This window comes from Haemaphysalis longicornis, unplaced genomic scaffold (assembly GCF_048455015.1).
Source record: "Haemaphysalis longicornis isolate Haplotype H1 unplaced genomic scaffold, Haemaphysalis longicornis Haplotype H1 scaffold_4, whole genome shotgun sequence".
NCBI classification, from domain to species: Eukaryota; Metazoa; Arthropoda; class Arachnida; order Ixodida; family Ixodidae; genus Haemaphysalis; species Haemaphysalis longicornis.
Genome location: NW_027526361.1, coordinates 61,818,707 through 61,841,299, shown reverse-complemented (window position 1 = coordinate 61,841,299; position 22,593 = coordinate 61,818,707). Strand labels below are relative to the sequence as shown.

The 22,593-nt window shown below is 47.8% G+C and overlaps 1 protein-coding gene across 1 annotated transcript in view; it reads left to right on the top strand.

Annotated features, from left to right (window-relative positions):
• The window catches only part of LOC144178825 (uncharacterized), a 170,067-nt gene that overhangs the window by 120,964 nt on the left and 26,510 nt on the right, over nt 1-22,593 (top strand). Inside the window, exon 5 of the mRNA XM_077706954.1 lies at nt 22,264-22,411. Within this exon, the coding sequence (XP_077563080.1) occupies nt 22,264-22,411 (148 nt within the window). The remainder of the gene's footprint in view (nt 1-22,263; nt 22,412-22,593) is intronic.

The window sequence follows — 22,593 nt, the reverse complement described above, 5'->3', positions numbered from 1 at the left end:
GTGCGCAGACTGCGCTTAAGTTTGCAGAATACGCTGCAACGGCGACAGCATGGAGTGTTATCGACCGAGAGGCTTTCGAAGAAACAGCGCAGAAGGAAAGCTACCGCATTCGCTGCCTGAGTCGTCCGAGTTGGGAGGGCTGGTAACAGCCTCATAGGCGGCACATGTTTCCGTGAAATTTTTAGAAAATACAACGGCGATGACTACCAAGCAGATTACATGCTGCTGTCAAAGTAAAGTATATCGGTTTGCCAGCTGTTAATACTCATGAGCTTACAATAAATTTCTCCTCTTAGCGAATACCTCACGCATTGGCAGTATTTTTGCACGAAGGTTGGTTTCTCTGCATCATGCATGCGTCTTCCGCGGCCTTTATAATGAAAATTCATGCGGCACGTAACACTCAGGCGTATTTTAATTGTAAGAGAACTAATTGATGGCTGCAACATCTCACCCATTTCTTGGAAATATGATTGTTTTTAAACAAAGTAGCACCATTTGTTTGAAAAAAAAAAGCTGTCAAAAAGTCGAAATACCTACGTCAGTACAGGGTATAAAAGCAACGCATGTGGGATTTTTGCGCTGCAAATAGATGCTGTTCAATAAAACAAAGTCGTTTTAACGGGGCTCACAACAGCAACTTCATAGAACAATAAAAAATAAACGGAGTTTATGATGATTCTAATATTTGGAGGCCCTGCTTGCCCTTTAAAAAGGAAGAGATAGTAATAAATCGTTCACGGGCATTTCCTGGCGAGCTTGCAGCGAAACCCGTGTACGTTGTGAATGTATTCACGGAAAAGGAACGGAAGTCACAGAGGTTGAAGTCTTCCCTCGCCCCTTTCGCTCCTGAGGCGATACTGCTTGACCTCGTGCACGGAGCAAGAAAACGTGTTCGCTCTGTGATCTCGGGGTGGGACGAACTGGCACCAGCGGAAACGAACTGCAGGGGCGAGGAGCAGGACGCATTCTGGAAATTTTTGGCGATAATTTAAGCCGTGAAATTTAAAATCGTCGTCAGGTTCGTTTCCCGGCCGCAGCGGTCGCTTTCTGATAGAGGCGAAAAGGGAAAACGCCCGTGTGTTTGAGATTTCGGCGCACGTTAAAGATCCCCAGATGGTCAAAATTAATCCCGATCCCTCCACTACGGCGCGCCTCATCGCCTGTCTGGCGTCGGCGCGTTGAACCGCACAATCAATCAATCGAAAATCTCCGGCAGTTGGTGCGCAGTTCACGATGCTTCCCACTCGCCTCATCCACATTGGAGCCCGCGTATTTAAGGTAATTATACTTGCTTTGAAGTCAATGCTACTAGCACACGTAGCGCAGCGTACAGACCGCACTACACCCAAACAATCGATCCTGTGAGACGGAGCACCGTCCTCGCGAAACCACGGCGGACCCCGGTTTCAACTATGCTAACAAAACGGCTTCTTTCCAATGCTGTGAACAGCTAATTAATTTGTGCTTTCTAGCAGAAACACAAATTCACTGAAAAAACTGTGTGGAAACGTGAAAACGTGCGCACGAAATGCTCTATCTGCGTTCTGGCTATGCGTGGCCCTGGGAAGTCAATATCGCTTACCCCCCCCCCCCCCCCCCCCCCTCCTCCGTACGCGTAGTCAACAGTTCAATCCTTTAGTCTATTCCTAGCCCGATGCGGTATAATTACTGTAGTACGTTTTAATTCATCTAAAACTTAAAAATTGCCTGTACTACATTTCATCCGCTGCCGCCAAGCAGGAGCGCAACCGAAACCCGAGCACGCTGGCGAGCGGTGGCCGACCCAGTATTTTTCTTATACCCCGATGGCGGCGCTGGGTGTCGCAGCTCAGTGTCGCCCTCTGTTCACTGCACGGCGCCTATAGGGTAACGTTAGGCCTAACGTGTGGCAGGCGTATACCCAGGCCGCTGAGTGACGCGGAACAGCCAATGGGATGCTAGGCGGGCACATGCGCACGTACACAGCCAATAAGTGCGCTGTTTTTATATGTGCTTTATTCCTGAGGCACTCGCTATGGCATGCGTCGTGGCCAGAGGGAATTTAAGAGCCTGCTGGCTCTTAAAAACGCCGGCACTGGTTTTTCCACTCAATGGGCCATTTTATTTATGCCTTCACATTAAATATAAAACAACTATACTCGGCTACAAGTTCAGGACGGCAATAAATCATGCAGTGTATATATAGAGCACTGCACGGGCCTGATTTTAAGGCCCGAGCCCGGCCTGAGCCCGCTTCGCGAAGCGCGAGCCCGACCCGGGCCCGTAACACCAAGCCCGAGCCCGGTCCGCGCCCGGGCATTCATAAGTGAGCCTGTCCCGAGCCCGACCCGGGCCCGCCATCTCAAGTCCAGGCCCGGCCCGGCCCGGTAATTTATTTCTTGGCCTAGGGAGGGCCCGCGCGTGTGTGACCAGGCCCGGTCTTTGACGCTAAAGAAAGTTTGTTTATTATATTCCGGGCGATCAGACGGAACATCTAGTCTGTACAAGCACGTCATGAACTGAAACGCAAAAAATGAGGGTCTAAAAGTGCACATAGTTTAGCTTGCACCGTCTGCAGTTCACGCCACATCGGCGTAATAATAGCTCGTATTCTTACACGAGAAACGTCATCACCTTCGATGACCACACCCTTGGCAACTTCACGTGGTTGTCTCGGCCACAAGTTGGTATTGCTGACATTTTTCGACCCGCATTTGAACCAACGAGTATGTGCGCGCGTTGAAGTACTTCACCTGCAGTGGTTGTTAAGCGGTGGTGTTTCTCTGTAACGCAAGTTTGATTCCCGGCCACGGCAGCCGCATTTTGATTGGTGCGGTATCTAAAACACACGTGTACATACATAGACATAGGGGCACAGCTCCAGAATGTCTGAATTAATTCGTTCACCTCTTGGGCATTCCTTGCAATCGTATCTTTGGTATGTTATACAACAAAATAGAAAATCTTGATGCTGTACAAGAAATGTCATTAAAATTGCAGTATAGTGACCATCAGACCTAGCAAAACACGTTTTTAAAACAATGCGTACAACTAACAGCAAGAAGCGCGCAAAAATAAACTGAGAATATTCATTTTGATGCTCTTTTCTACACTTCCCGTCGGACCTATTAACGGCCGTGCATATGAATTCAAGCCCGAGCCCGGCCCGGGCCCGCCAATAATCGACTTCGGGCGGCCCGGCCCGGGCCCGTGCAGTACTCTAGTGTATACTACTCTGTCGAAGCGACGGACCCGGTCGTCAACGCGCGCGCGCATCTTGAAGAAAGATTATGCCTAATGCGTGACATCGTTTGCTTTTCGCACCTGGTTTGTTTGTCATAGCTGCAGTAATTTAAAGGCTGGTTAGGCCCATAAAAACGCGTAAACGACTCGCGTAAACGAACGTGACTCGCGCCACGTTCAAAGTACTCGTAGTAACGCACTCATTGCGCCACGCGGGGGAGCAGTGAGGCGCGGGGGCAACATCGTTGTCGTTTTAAGTGCGAATGCACTTCTTAAGCGAGCCTGAAGCGTCCGCCGCCGTCCGCATAGCAACAGCTGCGGGTGCGCGCACTCCTCGTCTTCCTTGGCAACGGGGGGAGATGGGCGCGCGCTGCCTGGCCGCTGACATGGCACATACCCACGTGGGGGATTGGCCAGGAATCTCCTCGTCTACCTTGGCAACGGGGGGAGATGGGCGCGCGCTGCCTGGCCGCTGACATGGCACATACCCACGTGGGGGATTGGCCAAGAATCGGGCGTGAGAAGGGCTAATGCACCCGCCTAAAGGAGTACTGACACGAAATTTCAAAGCTGAGATCCGCTCTAGCAATCAAGTACAACGACAACACAAATAGGTGTCTGTGAATAAATGCATCTTTCTTTCTTTGTAGTTGTGTGTGTGTGTGTGTGATCTCTCTTTCGCGAACATTACCGAACTGCGCAAATTCAACTCGTGCATTCGCACTTTCACATTCTTCCCCTCGGGGAAATGCGGGGAATTTTTTAAGTTACACCCGAGTGCATCTTAAAAACGACACATTCAGCGTGGTTAAGCTGGTGTCCCCTCCCTCCGACATGACGCCACGGTGCACAGGGTTGCTCGAGCGTTGTCCGAAGATACCACATAGCCTTTTTCCTGCGCCACAAAGAGCATCCTGCAGCTGCAGTCGCCAGCTGAATCAGAAGTTACGGCTCTGCAGGCAGCGCACGAGAAGCGCTCGCACGGTCGACTGGAGCATCATAACTGGTCTGCGTGGTGGGGCTCACTCGTTGAGATTTCCGCGCCAAAGAACACGAACAGAAGAAGTAAAGGGCTGCACCTATCTAAATATTTCCGCGGAGGAGAGACCACAATAAAAAAATTAATAAGAACAAGCTATCCCGGGCCAAACCTCACGATATCATTCCTCGTTTCCTACGTGGCAACTGTACAAAAATCACTGGCTAATGTATAGGGGCGAAGCCTCTTAGAGGCTGGGGCTGTTGGCGTCTCCTGTCGTCGTCGTCGTAATCATCGTTCGTCTCATGTGGTCACGGTACTGAAACACGGGGAAACTCGCTTACGCCTCGCGCTAGAACGTAACGCGTACTGAAAAAACACCAGGACACTCGCTTACGCCTCGCGCTAGAACGCTTCGTGCTTAACGACACGAGGATTTTACAGCAAATCTGTATACCTCTACCCCCAACGGTTTCATCTCCGTTGGCAAAATCGCCAAGGCGGCAAGAATACACTTATACACTGCATGCTTCACCCCTCCTCAGGTTTCACGTTAGTGGAGATGGCCCGGGATTTTTGGGGGGCAAAATACACAACGCTATATATTCCCCGTTTCTTTCATCGCAACTGTAAGAAAACGACGTGATAAAATAAAGAGTCATGTATTTTTCTGTATTCCGCTATAATCAAGCTCAGAAAGAAAAACTTTCGATGCAAACCGGCTCCGGTCTTTTCGGTACAGGACGTTTCGGTACAGGACGTTTCGGTACGGTCTTTTCGGTGCACGGGCGTTTCGGGACACGGGCGTTTCGGGACACGGACCTTTCGGGACACGGGTGTTTCGGTACAAAGACGAATTTCGGCGAGCGCTTTATGCTGCGGGTGTTGTTTACGGGGTGATTACAAGCACGGAATTTGTACCTATTTATTACGGATGTTCTTGTTCGAAATTATGCGTTATTTTAGGCCAGCAGTTTGTTATGCGGCCTTCCCAAAAAAACCTCATTCAGACAACCTATAAGTGTTCATTATTTTGTTTCTTAGCGACCTATTATCACAAGAATGTTATATAACAAATCAGTGACAGTATCATCGTGTTTTCTCACTCGTTTTTTTGACTACTTATTATCACCTGTTTATTTTTTCGAAAATCAGTGAGGTAAATATTTTCTTTTTGCACTTTGCGGAGACCCTTCGACAACGGCTGCGGGAATGAGTCCCACCGCACGGGGAAGGAACCTGTCCCCTTAAAACGTAATGACGAAGTTGCAATTTCTTGTGTTTCTGCATTTGTGTGCGTTGCTTTCTTCTGATAACGCAAGTACTTGAGGTGTTATTAGCAACGCATTACGGAAGGCACCTATTGTAGCTTGCCGCACGCTTCCGTACCGCCTTATTCGTAGTTAGCAGGGACTGTGGCGGGTTTATTGTGCTTGGGAGTCAAATTTGGAAATGCTGTGTAATGACGTTGAAAGCACTCTGTAATGTTTTATGCAGCATACATACAGTTATTCATCTTCGCAAGGACTGTTCATCCGTAATTCTTGACGTTTTGCTAATATGGTCGTGACCTGAGACCAATGTCACCTGCTGCTCCCCATAATCAGTACTTTTTTGAGCCGCACACCGTTAAAATGATGTTCGCAGAAGCAGGTGTCGGCACGACATTATACATGGCATATATATAAAAAAACAAGTGCTGACTGCAACAGGCATGCTGCAGGTTAAAATGAGCCGCTGCCACTCAAATCGCGTGAGATGATGTAAGTGAAAAACCCAGTGTAACACTTTAGCGCTACTATTCCGACGGATAATGTTTCTAACTTCACCGTTAAACCATGTCATTCTTATTTATAAGATATATGTTTACTTAGTTTAACAGCCCGGAAGAGCGCTTAGTGCGTAAGAAATATTTCCCGCAGCAAACATGCACGTCAAAGCAGCGTCCCCGAATAGGAGCCACGTTGGATCGGGGCTCATTGGTATACCTGTGAAGTTTACATACGGTACTTTTGTGACAAAGAACTTCGCTATTCAGAACAAAATTTAAAAGAATCCCTAAGTAATTGGATAATCGATTCAAAGAACATTTATGCGAAAAGTAAACAAAGGATCGATGAACTATTCTCAACGAATATTTACAGGAGAAATCGCTTGAAAAGTATGCGGATTCAAGCTCAGAGGCCGTCTTAAAAAAAGAGATCCTAGAGATCCTGTGCAAAATCAAATCAAAACAAAAACAAAATAAAGACCTAACTGATATGTGCATGCAGCGAAAACTCCTTAAACCCGTAAATTATTTATTCTGGACCAAAATTTTGGACCAAAGGGGCTGCGGAATCCCAATGGAGGTTCCCCGTGGGGACAGTCACCTGTCTTCCCAGAATTTCTCTGGACGCACGAGGAGTGGTGGAGGAGCGTGCATGGCTTGCGGCGGAGCTTCCTAAAACGCTCGCCCTAAGATCGGGCTCCCGCTGACATTCGTGCCGCTAACCATTCGGTGTACCAAGGCATGGTTTTTTTCGCAGAATGCGCCGAAGCGCAAGTGATCACGTGGGCTAGGACGGGTTGGGAAACGCGAGGGCGCAAATAAAAAATTCAGCCCTGCGAGAGGACGAATATTTTGTATTTCTTTTTTTATTGCAGTGTGTAACGCGCCGACGCAACGCAGGCGATGAGGCGCGCCGTAGTGGAGGGCTGCGGATTAATTTTGACCACCTGGGGATCTTTAACGTGCGCCGAAATCTCGTACCCAGGGGCGTTTTTGCTTTTCGCCTCCATCAGAAAAGCGGCCGCCGTGGCCGGGAATCGAACCTGCGACCTCATGCTCAGCAGCGCCTTAGCCACTGAGCCACCACGGCGGGTATAAAATACATGATTATATTGTCGCTAAAGAAACGAAGTAATGAACAAGCTATACATTTTCTGGCTACGGTTACGCAAATGGGCATTTTTTTGGCAAGGCTGCATAAATTTCTACTGGCCTAAAATAACGCAAAAATACAAGCAACAACAGTTGTAATAAACAGGTTCGATTTGCGTGCTTGCAACTCCCATGTTAACAACGCACGCGGATTTGGCCGCCTCAAACGCTCGCTCGAATTCGTTTTCGCACCGAAACGACCTGTACCGAACCGCCCTGTACCGAAATGTCCTGTACCGAAACGCCCGTGTCCCGAAACGCCCGTGTCCCGAAACGCCCGTGTCCCGAAACATCCGTGCACCGAAAAGACCGTACCGAAACGCCCTGTACCGAACCGCCCTGTACCGAAAAGACCTAGACCCGATGCAAACGGAGTTACATAGGGAGCGTACGTACCGGTATCTGCTCGCAATTCTGCGCGAAACTGGTGCGCTGCTGTACCTATAAGAAGTGGGAACCCTTATGCCGTATGGGTAACATTTCACAAAAAAAAGAAATACAGCTGCATTGTCTTTTTTTTTTTTTTGTCAGCCTGCATGTGTGTGTAGGTACCACCTTGTTTAACATATTTTACTACCTTTGCTTTTCTCTTTCGTTCAATTTCTTTCCCCCACAGCTATTTGCTGTTTCCTAACTTGCCTTCCTTCTCGCTCGGCGAGGGAGTGCCGTACCTAACAACCGTGTAACGCAACAGCCGAAGGAGATATCAAACTCCGGTTCAGAGGCCACGCGCCACTGGCTATAGCACACGCCACCGAAAGCAACACGGCTTCTTCTCGATGCCGCGGCGACCTTGCCGCCCCCGCCGGTCGCCCGCCCTGCCCACTGCGGCAACTGGCCGCGTTCCGGAACACTGGGTCCGGCACTGCGTCGCTCCGCATTGCCGGCGCCGGTTGCTCCCGCAGCTGGTGCGTGTCTCATTCCCTGATAGCGCCGATGCTCGAAGGCCGCAGGGGCTGACCCCCCCGCCCTCCTCCTCCTCCGTGCTTCAGGGCTACCCATTTTACTGCTGCTGCTGGCAGGAGGCACCGACAAACCTCCTTCTTCTCACTGACCGGGCGCTCCAGAACCGCGGGAAACTCGGATGCCACGCCGCTGTTTGGAATGCGCGGCATCGGCTTAGCCGTCTCACCCGTCTCACCGCTCGTGAGGTTCTCGAATTAAGTCTGGGCACGCGCAATGGAAACACAGTCGCCCCCAGAAAACGGTCTTTCGACCACTAAATAAATCTACAGACCAACGACAGGCGAGAACAAAGTACAGATGACTTCATCAGGTATTTATTCCGGAAAGCCAAGATGGCAATTCGGTACGGGCTGTCCCGGCAACTTCGTGTTACCAAGCTAAAAAATAAATAAATAAACATGGCCTCCTCTGAGAAAAAAGTTCACTTTCACGCTTGTTGATTTTGGAATAGTACAGAAAACTCGTCGATTTGCGAAAGCTTTCACCGGAATGTGGCATTATCCTCATGCCTTCCAGCTGACTCTTCTCCGGCAGAGTAACATCCTCCGTGACTTACTTACGCAGCCTAACCTCTCATCCAATGCTTAATCATCTATTTCCTACACAAATGTGAACTACAGAGGCGGGATCAGTCTCGTAAAAGTGTTCCAAATGACACATGTCTACACCAAAGCGACAAACGGCGTCAAGGGTTTGGTTTCGATACTATACCGACGAGTCCCTAATTCTTCTCTAAAGCAAGCATTCCTTACAGGCTCAAGCTCCTAAGTGTGACAGGAAAGAACTCCGAGGGCACCTACTTCTCTGGAGTTGCGTATGCGAAAGGGACACTTAAGTGAATTTGTAATTTTTTTTTTCATTGCCTAGATTGGCTCAAATAAACCTCTTTCGTTTATCTGGTCGATGAAGCAGGGTTTAATTTATAAAGTCTGGAATAAAAAAAATATACCACGCGCTCTCTGTGGCGGCCGCAACAACTACAGCAGTGACGCGTATTCATCTTGCAATGCGATTGGACGATGTCCAAGATTGCGGTCGTTCAAACCAGTTTCGGTTTCGATTCCGTGAAACAACATGCTTGGCATCCGGCGTTATCGTTGGTTGGGCATTCTCGATAACTCGGGAATCGGTATGCCACGCTTCTGCCATGTTGTCAGCTATAGAATGGGTCAGATGAGCCTTCCAGCACCGCTTTGAATCGTATTGTTCACTAGCCGAGGCGTATGCAGTGAATGAATGCCCTCCGCGTAATCGGAGACGTTTAATTGCGCGACACTTCGCCGCTACATTTGGAGCTTGCCTGGTTCGTCCCTATGTCGTAAGAGGCGTGTTTGCACCAGGCCGACAGTCGGCTGATTCGGCGTTGTGCCCGGAAGCTGTCGGTGGTTATGTCAACACCACGCCAACGACAACTCGCCAGCGCGTCATTGTCAGTCTGCATGCAGTCGGCCCAACTCGCTCGTTGAGCAATGAAGGTTGCAGAAGAAACTTGTGAATGTATTACTAAAAATATTACCCATATAAAAATTTAACAAAAAAAATTACGCCCACCTCCCCTCGCGGGAACCCTGGTGTGATGCGACGCTGAGGGGGGTTCAAGCGCAAGCGGAGAGCAACCGTCGACCGAAAGGCCGCCGGAGAGCGGCACACCGGTTATATGCGCAGCGCGCCCGAAGGAGAGGAGACCGCGGACAGAGAGAGTGCCGCGGCTATGACGCAACACAATCCAACACAATCCACTTTAATCCAATCCAATCCAAATCCAATCCAAGCCAAGCCACGCCAAGCCAATCGAATCCAATCCAATGCCCCTCGCGAGAGAGTGTTCGCTATCGGAGAGGAGAGGAGGAGAGTGGCTGCGGACAACAACGGATGCACGCGGACAACAACGGACGCACGCAGGAAGGACAGGGCCGCCGACAAGAGATGCTCTGAGCGTCGCATCTAAAAACACGCCTAACCGGGAATTCGAACCTACTCGTAGCAACGCACCTCATCCATGCTTCAGACTACTCGGCCATACCTTCAGTTTTTTGTTTTTTGTCGTTTGCCGGGTTGAAAAATATTAATATATCGTATAGGCTGTTTATTTCCGTAGTTACAGCATTCCGAGTAGTTTAGATGAATACTTCTTCAATAACGCTTGTTCAGTAAGCGTTCTAAATTCCCACGGATATCTTATCACTAGCGAGGACATTTCTTAGGCAGAAAATGCTATCGCAAATGTGCGGTCGTGCGGCTGACCGCTATGATAGTTCACCCTGCGCAAAAAGTTCTGCCCGTGTCTTGGTTTTACGTTTTACAAAGAAAGTTCGGCTTGATTTTATTTCTTATTATTTATATGAACTTTGCTAACTCTTCTGCCGCCTTTATTGGCCTTAGATTTTGTACTAGCGTACCAGTCGCACAGGCATATGCAGCTTACAGCTCCAGTAAAGCGAAGTCAGCGAAGCATCGCATGTGCGCTTGTGTGGAGGTACTTTTACTTCAGCGACTTTACTAAGCTTGCTACAGTCTACAAACTAACAAACTATAAGCAACATTCTTCCGGGCACAAATCATGTCGTGACTTCCAACCGCATCCACTAGCTTCGCCGCCAGGACTGGAACGAGCTGTCTCGTGCCATGCAGCTGCTAAACCTCTTCCTCGGAGACAACACGGTCAAGGGGAGGGAGGCATTGAAAAAGGTGTCAAGGCCGGTGCCAGGAGAAGCAGTGCATGCCTTGAACGAATACGGCTACCCGCCAGCGGCCGGCCGTCTGACTCTGTCCGAGGGTCGGCAAGCCGCGCAGTCAAACCAAGCCTGCAAGAGTAAAAGTCCAACGAACCGTCATAGGAAATCGGCAAGGAGGATGCAGAGAGGAGGACAGTACTTTCGAATTGGTTTTTCTGCTAAATAAATTCGCGTGAACGCATCCAGAGTTGTCGAAGCATGCCCCAGGGACTCCAGACTTTAATTTACGCAAGTAATCTTACAATGGTTACAAATCACTTCAGTGTCCCTTTAATGTCCAGTTGGACGCCGCGCAGTTCTCCTTAGAATGCGTATGTTGACGCCGGAGGCAATGACAGTTTGTGAATCCGCAGAGTGCTGTCTGACGGCCGCTGTCATCGCCTCTATAGCCAGTCCCACTGAGATGGTATGGGAGAATTCGGGTTAGCTATTTTGACGTCGCGGCAAAACGGGCATGGCTGATACGGCCGTAGGCTTCTGGGGGCAGATGTTATCGTTACTCGCTAAGCCACCTGACTGGATATGTTGTTATGCTATAAACTGCCTTAACGTCTGGTTGAGCCTAACCACGTGCCAAAGAACGTTAAGTTTGTTGGACGTTGAGCTGCGTGCACCGCTTGTCGGTGTTTTTTTTTTTTTTTTTATTAAGTCGAAGGCCACAACGCCTTCATCCTGTAGGGGTGCACCTAGAGCCACTAGATCAGGTTTTAGAGTATCGGCGTTCTTTTCTCTCATTGTTGCGATGCCGCCGACAACGGCCATTGGTCGAACCGCGTCACGTGACATTTGTTTACCCCGGAAGACCCATGTGCGCTGACATTTGCTGCCTCTTTGATGCCGCGTGCGCGCGTTCTTCGATAAATCAGGATTTTCGGAGCGCATGAGAGTAAGTTTTTAAGCCCCAGACAGAGTAGCAATGCCCTGCTTCTGTGTACTGGGCTGTTTCGACCAGCTGGAAAGTGGAGAATGCCTGCTTAACTTCCCACTGGGAAAGAACGGCAGCGGCCTAGCGTAACCTATAGCCACTAGAAAAGCGTAGCTTATTTAGTGGCTCTAAAGTAACCTAGATCCACCAAATAAGCTACGCTATAGCCTAACCAAGCCTCAACTTGTCACATCGACGCGCTGTCTCAAAATCGCCGATAAGTAAACACAGCTGTCATGGTAGCCAAGCGGCGCCCGGACCAATTGCGCTTGTCAATGTCGTGTCGACCGAACTAGGCCGAATAAAGCTGGCCACCCTGGCATCAGGCACCAAAATGGCTGCCGCCGTGCGTCAGTGTCGTTACTCTTAAGCGTAGCTTATTTAGTGGTTCTATAGGTGCCCCATTAGTCAGCTAAAGCCATGCCGCCTTAGTGGCGCCGAGGATGAGTGCTCGTTTCGCATCCGATTCCATTCTTCGCCACCCAGTAGCCATTGTCCGCTACCTTCGTGGTCCACCTGTTCTGAATTTTCCGCATTTCGTGCCAGGTCCAACTCCATTTCTCTTAACTTGAGCTATGGCGTCTTCCAGCCGACGATGCCATGGTTCTTGTGAAACGCGTTTTTAAGTATTTTTCAGATGAGAAACATTTTAAACCTCATTTCCTATCATGCATAATCAAAACTGGCCCTATACACCAGCCATCACCGTCACCTTCAATTGATTTTAGTATTTGGCTGACTTATACGTTTTAATGCCTACGTTTTTCTGGCAATCCCTTTTGTTTGGCGCTCTTTGCCCTAGCGGGCCTTGCGCCAAAAGAACCCAACAATCATCATCCTCTTCCAGCCGAGTTTCCCCCGCTAATTCGAAACGCTTGCGTTTTATCCCTCGGCGTCGCTCCTATCGTCGTCCTTAACATGGCTCGTTGTGCTCGATGACTCAATTTTTCGGATAAGGCTTTACTTCAAAAATAGAACGGCAAACTGCACGGTGGCTATAAATACACGGAACATAATGAGGGCAGCGGAGCAAGCGCAAAATCCTCGAAAACTGAACATTTTAATAACTCCCCGGAGTATACCCTGCCGGAAGACTTCTGGGGTCGTCAGAGCTTTTAAGCCGTCTAGTATTTTTCTTTTTATCCAAAGATCTTTGAGAGTTAAGCCGATTATACATTTTTTATTTCTTTAGCGGCGAGAACTACGAACGCTGAGCCGGCTTCCGTGTAACCCTCGGTGGCGCCCGATTGGACGTAAATGCAGTTTAGACTTAATAAACCTTATCAACCATTTTACATGCTGATTGTGTTTCCGGGCGGCTCCGGTCTTTTCGGTACAGGACGTTTCGGTACAGGGCGTTTCGGTACGGTCTTTTCGGTGCACGGGCGTTTCGGTACACGGGCGTTTCGGGACACGGGCGTTTCGGGACACGGACCTTTCGGTACAGGACATTTCGGTACAGGGCGGTTCGGTACAGGTCGTTTCGTTTCGGCGAGCGCTTTAGGCTGCGAGCGTTGTTTACGGGGTGGTTACAAGCACGGAATTTGTACCTATTTATTACAGATGTTCTTGTTCTAAATTCTGCGTTAGTTGGTTATGCGGCCTTCCCAAAAAAACCTCTGTTGATTTGTTAAATATTAGCTGCAATATTGGTAGCATTCAGACAACCTATAAGTGTTCATTATTTTGTTTCTTAGCGACCTATCATCACCAGAATGTTATATAACAAATCAGTGATACTATCATCGTGTTTTTCACTCGTTTTTTTGACGACTTATTATCACCTGTTTATTTTTTCGAAAATCAGTGAGGTAAATATTTTCTTTTTGCACTCTGCGGAAACCCTTCGACAACGGTTGCGGGAATGAGTCCCACCGCATGGGGAAGGAACCTGTCCCTTTATAACGTAATGACGAAGACGTTGCAATTTCTTGTGTTTCTGCATTTGTGTGCGTTGCTTTCTTCTGATAACGCAAGTACTTGAGGTGTTATTAGCAATGCATTACGGAAGGCACCTATTGTACCTTGCCGCACGCTTCCGTCCCGACTTATTCGTAGTCAGCAGGGACTGCGGCGGGTTTATTGTGTTTGTGAATCAAATTTGGAAATGCTTTGTAATGACGTTGAAAGCATTCTGTAATGTTTTATGCAGCATACATACAGTTATTCTTCTTCGCAAGGACTGCTCATCTGAAATTCTTGGCGTTTTGCTAATATGGTCGTGACTTGAGACCAATGTCACCTGCTGCTCCCCATAATCAGTACTTTTTTGAGCCGCACAGCGTTAAAATGATGTTCGCAGAAGCAGGTGCCGGCACGACATTATACATGGCATATATATAAAAAAAACAAGTGCCGACTGCAACAGGCATGCTGCAGGTTAAAATGAGCCGCTGCAACTCAAATCGCGTGGGATGATGTAAGTGAAAAACCCAGTGTAACACATTAGCGCTACTATTCCGACGGATAATGTTTCTAACTGCACTGTTAAACCATCATCATTCTTATTTATAAGATAGGTGTTTACTCAGTGTAACAGCCCTGAAGAGCGCTTAGTGCGTAAGAAATATTTCCCGCAGCAAACATGCACGTCAAAGTATAGCGTTCCCGAATGGGAGCCACGTCGGATCGTGGATCATTGGTACCTCTGAAGTTTACATACGGTACTTTTGTGACAAAGAACTTCACTACTCAGAACAAAATTTAAAAGAATGTCTAAGTAATTGAATAATCGATTCAAAGAACATTTATGCGAAAAGTAAACAAATGAAACAGGATCGAGGAACTATCCTCAACAAATATTTACAGGAGAAATCGCTTGAAAAGCATGCTGATTCGTAAGTAGGCGTTAAATAATCACAATATGAGCTCAGAAGCCGTCTTAAGAAATAGATCCTAGAGATCCTGTGCAAAATCAAATCAAAACAAAAACAAAATAAAGAACTAACTGGTATGTTCATGCAGCGAAAACTCTTTAAACCCGTAAATTTTTTTATTCTGGACCAAAATTTTGGACCGAAGGGGCTGCGGAACCACAATGGAGGTTCCCCGTGGGGTCAGTCACCTGTATTACCAGAATTTCTCTGGACGCACGGAGAGTGGGGGAGGAGCGTGCATGGCTTGCGGCGGAGCTTGCCTAAAACGCTCGCCCTAAGATCGGGCTCCCGCTGACATTCGTGCCGCTAACCATTCGGGGTACCAAGGCATGTTTTTTTTTTTTTTTTTTTTTAGCAGAATGCGCCGAAGCCCAAGAGATCACGTGGGCAACGACGGTATGGGAAACGCGAGGGCGCAAATAAAAAAATTTAGCCCCGCGAGAGGACGAATATTTAGTATTTTTTTTATTATTATAGTGTTTAACGCGCCGACGCAAAACGCAGGCGATGAGGCGCGCCGTAGTGGAGGGCTCCGGATTAATTTTGACAACCTGGGGATCTTTAACGTGCGCCGAAATCTCGTACACACGGGCGTTTTTGCTTTTCGCCTCCATCAGAAAAGCGGCCGCCGTGGCCGGTAATCGAACCCGCGACCTCGTGCTCAGCAGCGCAACGCCTTAGCCACTGTGCCACCGCGGCGGGTAGAAAATACATGATGATATTGTCGCTAAAGAAACGAAGTAATGAACAAGCTATACATTTTCTGGCTACGGTTACGCAAATAGGCATTTTTTGGCAAGGACGCATAAATTTCTACTGGACTAAAGTAACGCAGAAATGCAAGCAACAACAGTTATAATAAACAGGTTCGATTTGCGTACTTGCAACTCCCATGTTAACAGCGCACGCGAATTTGGCCGCCTCAAACGCTCGCTCGAATTCGTTTTCGCACCGAAACGACCTGTACCGAACCGCCCTGTACCGAAATGTCCTGTACCGAAACACCCGTGTCCCGAAACGCCCGTGTCCCGAAACACCCGTGTCCCGAAACGTCCGTGTACCGAAAAGACCGTACCGAAACGCCCTGTACCGAACCGCCCTGTACCGAAAAGACCTAGACCCGTTTCCGGGGAGACGGGCGGAAGGAACTACAGCCGATGTCACGTTGCTCATGAGAATAAAAAGAAAGAGTCGTGTTTTTGCGTGCTATGTGGGGAACGGTGGCATGCTAAAAATGGACAGAAGCTTTGTTTTTGTTGCCTCTCAGAAGACGTAAGAAGCTTGCTGGTTTGGTCGTTTTCGAAACTGGTCAAAATTCAGGCCGTGAAAAGCAATGCCAGCTAAACATCCTCCCTTATAATAAACTCCTTATCAAAGGCTCTCCGTATCACAAGCGAAAACAATAGTCATTTTTACAGCAAAGCTATATATGTCTAATCCCCCCGGTTCTCGCGGTGTTGTGGACGCTTTGCTCAGCGGCCTGTGTTCAGCGCATGGAAAAATTCTTAAAAAATAAAAACAAAGGCCTTAGAACCTCCATATTTTGATATGTGTTATATATTCTCTAAAAAAATGTCTTCCCAGCAACGTACTTGTGTTTATAGGTGCAGCCGACTTTGAGGAGACCGATGTAAGCTTGTTGTTTGTAAGTTGGCTTTCCCACATTCAGCTTGCGCAGTGAAGCATGCATCCGTCTACGGAGGGAGTATGGCTACAGCCACCATTGGTTGTATGTTTGGTTGTAAGCATGTACAACTCCACATTGGGAGTGTGGTTACAGCCCCACTCCACCGCCGCCCGCGCCTCTTTCCCGAGTCGTGTATACTGCTCGCCACGCGCGCCGTCTATCTACCCCACGCATGTGACAAACCCGGACGCCTAGACGCACCCCACGTTCGCCTTGTTCACGTCGTACAAGAAGAGTGTACTGTGGAACAACCAATAAACGTATTGGTAGGCTAAACCGACCGAAAAGATAGCAAACTATTCCTATTTTGGACAAGAATGCGTAGCATTAACCTAAACGAACATGTTGCGGCAAAAAAATGACGAGAAAAGAACCACTGTAGCTCGAACGCAGGCCGCTAGAATGAAAACCCATGACTTTAACCCAAACACCTAAACCACCGAGGCCGAGCGGCGAAGCCTGTTTAGCAATTGCTCAAGAGAATAGAAAAAGTGTTCCAAGCGAAAAGTAACAGATGACGCTAGGTGAAGGGGGGGGGGGGGGGGAGGGGGGGGGGAGGTGCGTCTAGGTCATAGAGTTTCATACTAATATATGCTAGAGGGAAATCTGGCGCCACTGCCTAGCTCCCCGCTTCAGCGAGCGTTCCGTCATGTACCGGGCAGGCACGTTCCACTTGTCCTTGGCGTGGCTCATGAACAGGCTGAAAAGTTGGCTGTGGCTGCAAAAAACAACAATATTACTGAATAAAGTTTATCAAATTTCTTGTGTTATTATAAAATTGAACCTCCAAAAAGATCAACTTGTCAGTAATTATTTAGAAGCTTCATGTATGATGAACAAGAAAAAAATGTTACCCTTTTTTGTTGATTTTGGTTTCGAGACAAAAAAGAAGAAGCCATATAGCTAGCCACGCCAAGTAGGCGAGGAACGTCGCTTGTATATATTAGTATGAAACTCTATGATCTAGGTAGCCAGGTTTGTCAATCACGCGTGGCGGCGTTTCATGTTCAAAAGTAACAAAAGGTTCCAGTAGATTACTCACTAGCACTGGAACGCGCAAAAATTGAACTTGTTTCATCAAATCTCCTCCGTGCTTATCGTGGGTGGAGCAAACAGAAGGGGAAGAGGGTGACTGCTGGGCGGGAGAAAGTAGGGAAGCATTTACGTGACAGGGGCGGCAGAAGACTATCGTCTTTCAACGACATTTGCAGCGAAGGGAGCAGATACGCGGCCAATTTTTTGTTTTGTTTTGTTTAGGCCTTTAAAACCAGCTGATGTTGTGCCGTTGAAAGTAGAGGCTGCAGACCATTAATTATTTTTAAAGAAGCTGCGCAGCACGACGTTACGCTAGTGAAGATACCACTCTATTTCTCGACATCTTAGGCCACATGGCTGAACGTCAATACATTCGCTTAACTCACGCGCCAAAATATTGCTCTTGGCGCGGCCTATTTGGCGCGCCCTATCTTATTGTCAACCCAGCAGCTGCCGATACTTAGGTGCATAATGACAAGCGGAGTGGTTCACCGTACCTGATTACCTGCGGTTGAGTGTATTTGATATTATACGCAAGGCATGGATCATTGCGGATCACTGTAAACTATAGACATAACATAGAATTCACACTGTTATTTCATTTTTACTCGCTTTTCTGGCAACATTTTACTCCATCTTGATACTGCGTTCTTTCTCTAAACAGTAGTTCCAGTAAGAACCTTTCCGTATAAATACTTAGTTCGAAGTCCCAGACATGCTGCTGCGGGTAGTAGTCGGAGAAGGACTGCGTTCTCTCAACGAAGACTGGCAACCATGCAAATCGATTTATGGTGGAGAATTTGGCCTAATCCGGCTAAATTTCTAATTGTGCAGTTCTCCTGGACTCGAGACGGGTAAGATCTCAGATAATAGCGAGTTTTACCTGACCGTTTTCCACGGTCCGCTCCTGTCTGATAGCAAGCGGGTACGCTATTGCGCTTGGGTGGCGCGCTTGGGCGCGAGCGGCACTGGCTCCGGTTCCACTGAGCGGGCCGCCGATACCGGAGCGGACCGTCAAGAACGGTCAGCGAAAACTCTCTAATACAGGGGGATCAAAGTTAAGTCGACAGGTTTTTTTTTTCAAATAGGCGCTTAGATTTAGGCGAAGACCACCTCTACAGTGAGGTTATGCGCCCAGGTGGACACATAATTATGAGGTAACTATTGATGTAGGTTGATTAATTAACTAAAATTGATTAAGTATTAATCTTTTAGCGGCTACAGTAACCAGGCATGCTTGTATTGGAAAGTTAGACGCAATCGTGTTTCTACGCAATTTCATTTGGCAGAATTCTGCTAGCACATCCTTCACTCCGAGATATCAAACTGCGAAGGTTAATTGCCGCTCCCATGATTACGCATGCTAGAGGTCAAGACCGGCGCATAGCTCCTCCCTTTTATTCTGTGTTTCGATAGCGGTTCAGAGTACTGCAGATTGCGATAACGCCAGCCAAGAATGAATGGGTGCCAGTTATCACTTTTGCCTATGCCTCCACCCCTTTGTCGAACTAAACCCCGTACACAGCAGGCACGTCACAGAAGGGAGGAGCTTTGCGCCGGTGCAGACTGTCTTGCATGCGTAATCATGCGAGCGGCAATTAATCTTCACCGTTTGATATCTCAGACTACGGATGCGCTAGAAGAATGCTGCCACTGGAACGGCCTTGTAAAATGCGGTTAAACTTGTCCTCATCCCTCAGCGGTCATCCTAGTTTAGCAAGTACATTGCAAAGCTTAGCAAACATAACAAAACTTTGTAACACAGGAAGAAACTAGGTCGACTCCCAGCTCCGCTGTTCTTTTTTTAAATGCAGAGCATTTCAGTAACTCACGATGTCACCCGCGTTGACGTCCGTCGTAGTCCGCACCGTCGTTGTCCGCACCCGTCCCCCTACACTATATATAAAAAAATACTATCCGGCGCCTGGTTTCGATCCCTCGACCCTGCGGGAGGAACGCAATGTACATGGTGCTCTACCCACTGCGCCACAAAGCCGACACAGAATGGGAGGCTACGAACGCGCCTTATGTCCTTGACTCATTCAAACTACGTCAAGAAGCTGCTGATACAACGCATTCACTACCACCAACTCCCCAAACACTAAACGTTAACGCAATACACCCACCCCCTATGCGACGCATTTACTCGGGTCCCTCTCGCGGGGAGATGGGCCCAATTTTTTTTCAACTGAACACCTATTTCACACCGTTTCAACAACCCTACAGAAAGCCAAGCGTGTTGCAGTCGGTAAACACCCTTTTCGCCAGACGACTATATATTCTATTTAATTTTGAAGGTTCAAATTGGTGTTTCACGTGCCAAAGCTAAACTTGGGGCATGAGGTGCGCCGGATATGAAAACGAGCGATCATTGCATACGAGCGATTTTTTTGTTTGCGTTTGAAAATTTCTTCCGCGTAGAGAAGTATATGAGGGATGTCTTGTTATTTACAGTGCTATTATGCATCCAAGCATGGCCTTATGAACAGCTGAACACCTTTTTCACACCCTTTCAACACCCTAAAAAAACCAAGGGTGTTGAAGTTGATCAACACCCTTTTTTCACACAAAAAGGGTGTAGAGCTAAGAAAAGGGTGTTGAGATTCAAGAAAAAGGGTGTAAGAGCCTCCCAACACCCTTTTTTCCATTTATTCTATACCATTTTTGGCTAAAAGGGTGTAAAAAAGTTTAGTGTGATAGCGCTTTAGCACGTGGGCCATGAGCGAGAAACTAGATTAGTCTGTGAATCCTCCTGAGCGAGAAAAATGTCGAGCCAGCAGAAAAGGAGGAGTGCGCGCCTCCATTGCCTGGCAATACCTGCGCATGCGCAGAGCAGCTCGTCTTCGGAGCGAACGAATGCCGTGCCAGCAAGAAAGAAGAGTGCGTGTATTTTTGCACGCTTGCAGAAACGTTCCTGAAGCTGCGCTGCCTCGCCTTATTCGGCTGCCTTCGCTTGCTGCTTGCGTGTAGTGGTATTGGTGCAGGCATAGATGAAGCACGACCATCAATTGATCATTCGGCTGAGCACCGTTGGAAGAAAGCGGGACAGTAGTGGCAGCAGCCGCCTCTTTCGGCTGTCTCTACTCTCCTCTGCATACCTAAGCTTAAATTTAAATGTGGAGCTTTGTATCTTAACCTGAAACAGCTCGTGTGGTGTTGCAATCTCTGCGCTAATTCGTATGTACATAACCGCCTTTAACACAACGACAAACCTTGCTAAACTGAAAATGCCCGCGTGGCAACACCTCGCTCTCGCGGTAATCTTGAATCCGCCGCGTAAAATGACGTTTAATTACTTAAATCCGAGAATAGCTGATATTTGAAAACTCGTTCCATAAACGCTCTCCCTGCGGTCTAATGAAAACCCCTTGCACTAAGGTGATTCGACGCGTGACGGCCTGGTCGAGAGCTGGATCAACACCTACTGGGTAAAAAGGCCTCGTCACATAAAAACGGACGGCAAGTTCAATGTTTATCCTGTGTCTGCTTCCAACAGGTTCTTAACATTGAGTTTCTCGGTAGTCAACTTGAGGACGACGCTAATGCAATGGTTTTTATGTGTAGAGCTGATTTGTGCGAACGGGGTTAGCGAGAAGGCCTTCGCTCTTGTCAGGGCAGTGTTGGATTGAAGCGGCTTTGCTAATTGACGTCGCTCTGGGGCGCCCAGGTGAGCGGAAATTGCGTAAACATTATCAGCACGTGAGAGTACCTCACGCTCTCCGGTCCTTTCGTCCCCTCGTCTCTTCCTCGTTCACCTCAGTGTCTGTACCTACAGTATAGCGTTACGTGATCTTTAATGTGGTGTTATTGTGTACGAACAATGTTGACAGAACTGGTGTTATTCATAAGCTTAAGCTTCAGAGACCGGTTTCTCAGGTCCTCAAGCATTCGAGATATTGAAACAGTAATAAGTTCTACCTATGCCAAGAACTACATTATTTCATAACTAATTTTACTTATATTAGAACATGTTCTACATGCAGGATGGAGAACGTATTCTCTATTTATTTATTTATTTATTTATTTATTTATTTATTTATTTATTTATTTATTTATTTATTTATTTATTTATTTATTTATTTATTTATTTATTTATTTATTTATTTATTTATTTATTTATTTATTTATTTATTTATTTATTTATTTATTTTGTACCCACAAAGCCTATGATACATTAAATAAGGGGACAGAAAATTAATACTGCAGAGAAAACAACTTAAAATTATAAGAAGTGCTGTAAAATGGGGCGGAGAGTAGCATGTGTATACGTGATAGAGGATGTAACGCAGGCTGGCAAAATTTGTGAGAATTCAAGCGTCATCGCAACAATAGGTGACCGGTAAAAAGCGCAAAGGCTCATGGGGACGTCGCCTGCTCCCGCCACTTCCGGTTCTTTATCTCTCCGCCTTCCCGTACAGCGGCGGCTTTCAGGAGGGTGTGTGAGTGTTGTTTATTTGCCACAGTCTGCTTACCGCTCAGAGAAGCCCCCTGGTAGGACCAATCGTTGTTACTCATTGAATGCGCGATGCATGAGCGTTTTTCATTTCGGTGGACACAGATAAAAAACGCGCGCGCACCCGCCTGAAAGCCGCCGGCGCACGGGAGGGTGGGAGAGATCTCGAACCGGAAGTGGCGGAATTCCGCGGGAACCGACAATGCACCCATGAGCCTTTGCGCTTTTTACCGCTCACCTATAAGACTATGAAAGCGTACAAGTGAAATAGCCATGATTTAGGCATTCATGCAGTACTCCAACAAAAATTCAATAAAGCTATTCACCTGAACATGACCAAAAGATCAAGTAATCGCGATCAATAGATGCGGTGAATAAAAGCTGTACGTTTTCTATGAAGAACTGTTGCTCTGTGGAGAGCTCTTCATAATCGCTGCGACGCTCAACGCGCCATTGCAGACGCCCCATCCGTCGAGCCTCTGGAGGTGCTTCGAGGCGAACAGGACTCCCGCCTGGTCTGCGTCGCCGGGGCGCTGCCGTCCCCCGAAATCGCCTGGCTTCGGGACGACCAGCCTCTCGGGGAGGAAGACGCCGAGGCTGGGCTCAGGTAGGCTGCGCCGCGCTCGTGCTCAACTCACTACGCGCCCCAGGTGGTGTGAAAAATATTCGTAAGCCATTTGACTCTGTGAAGGAGCATCAGCGGCGAAGCTTTTCAGATCACGACGCAGTGTTTAGGTGAAAGCTACGGGTGGATTTTATTTTTCTTGAGTGGTCTTGGTGGTCACTCCT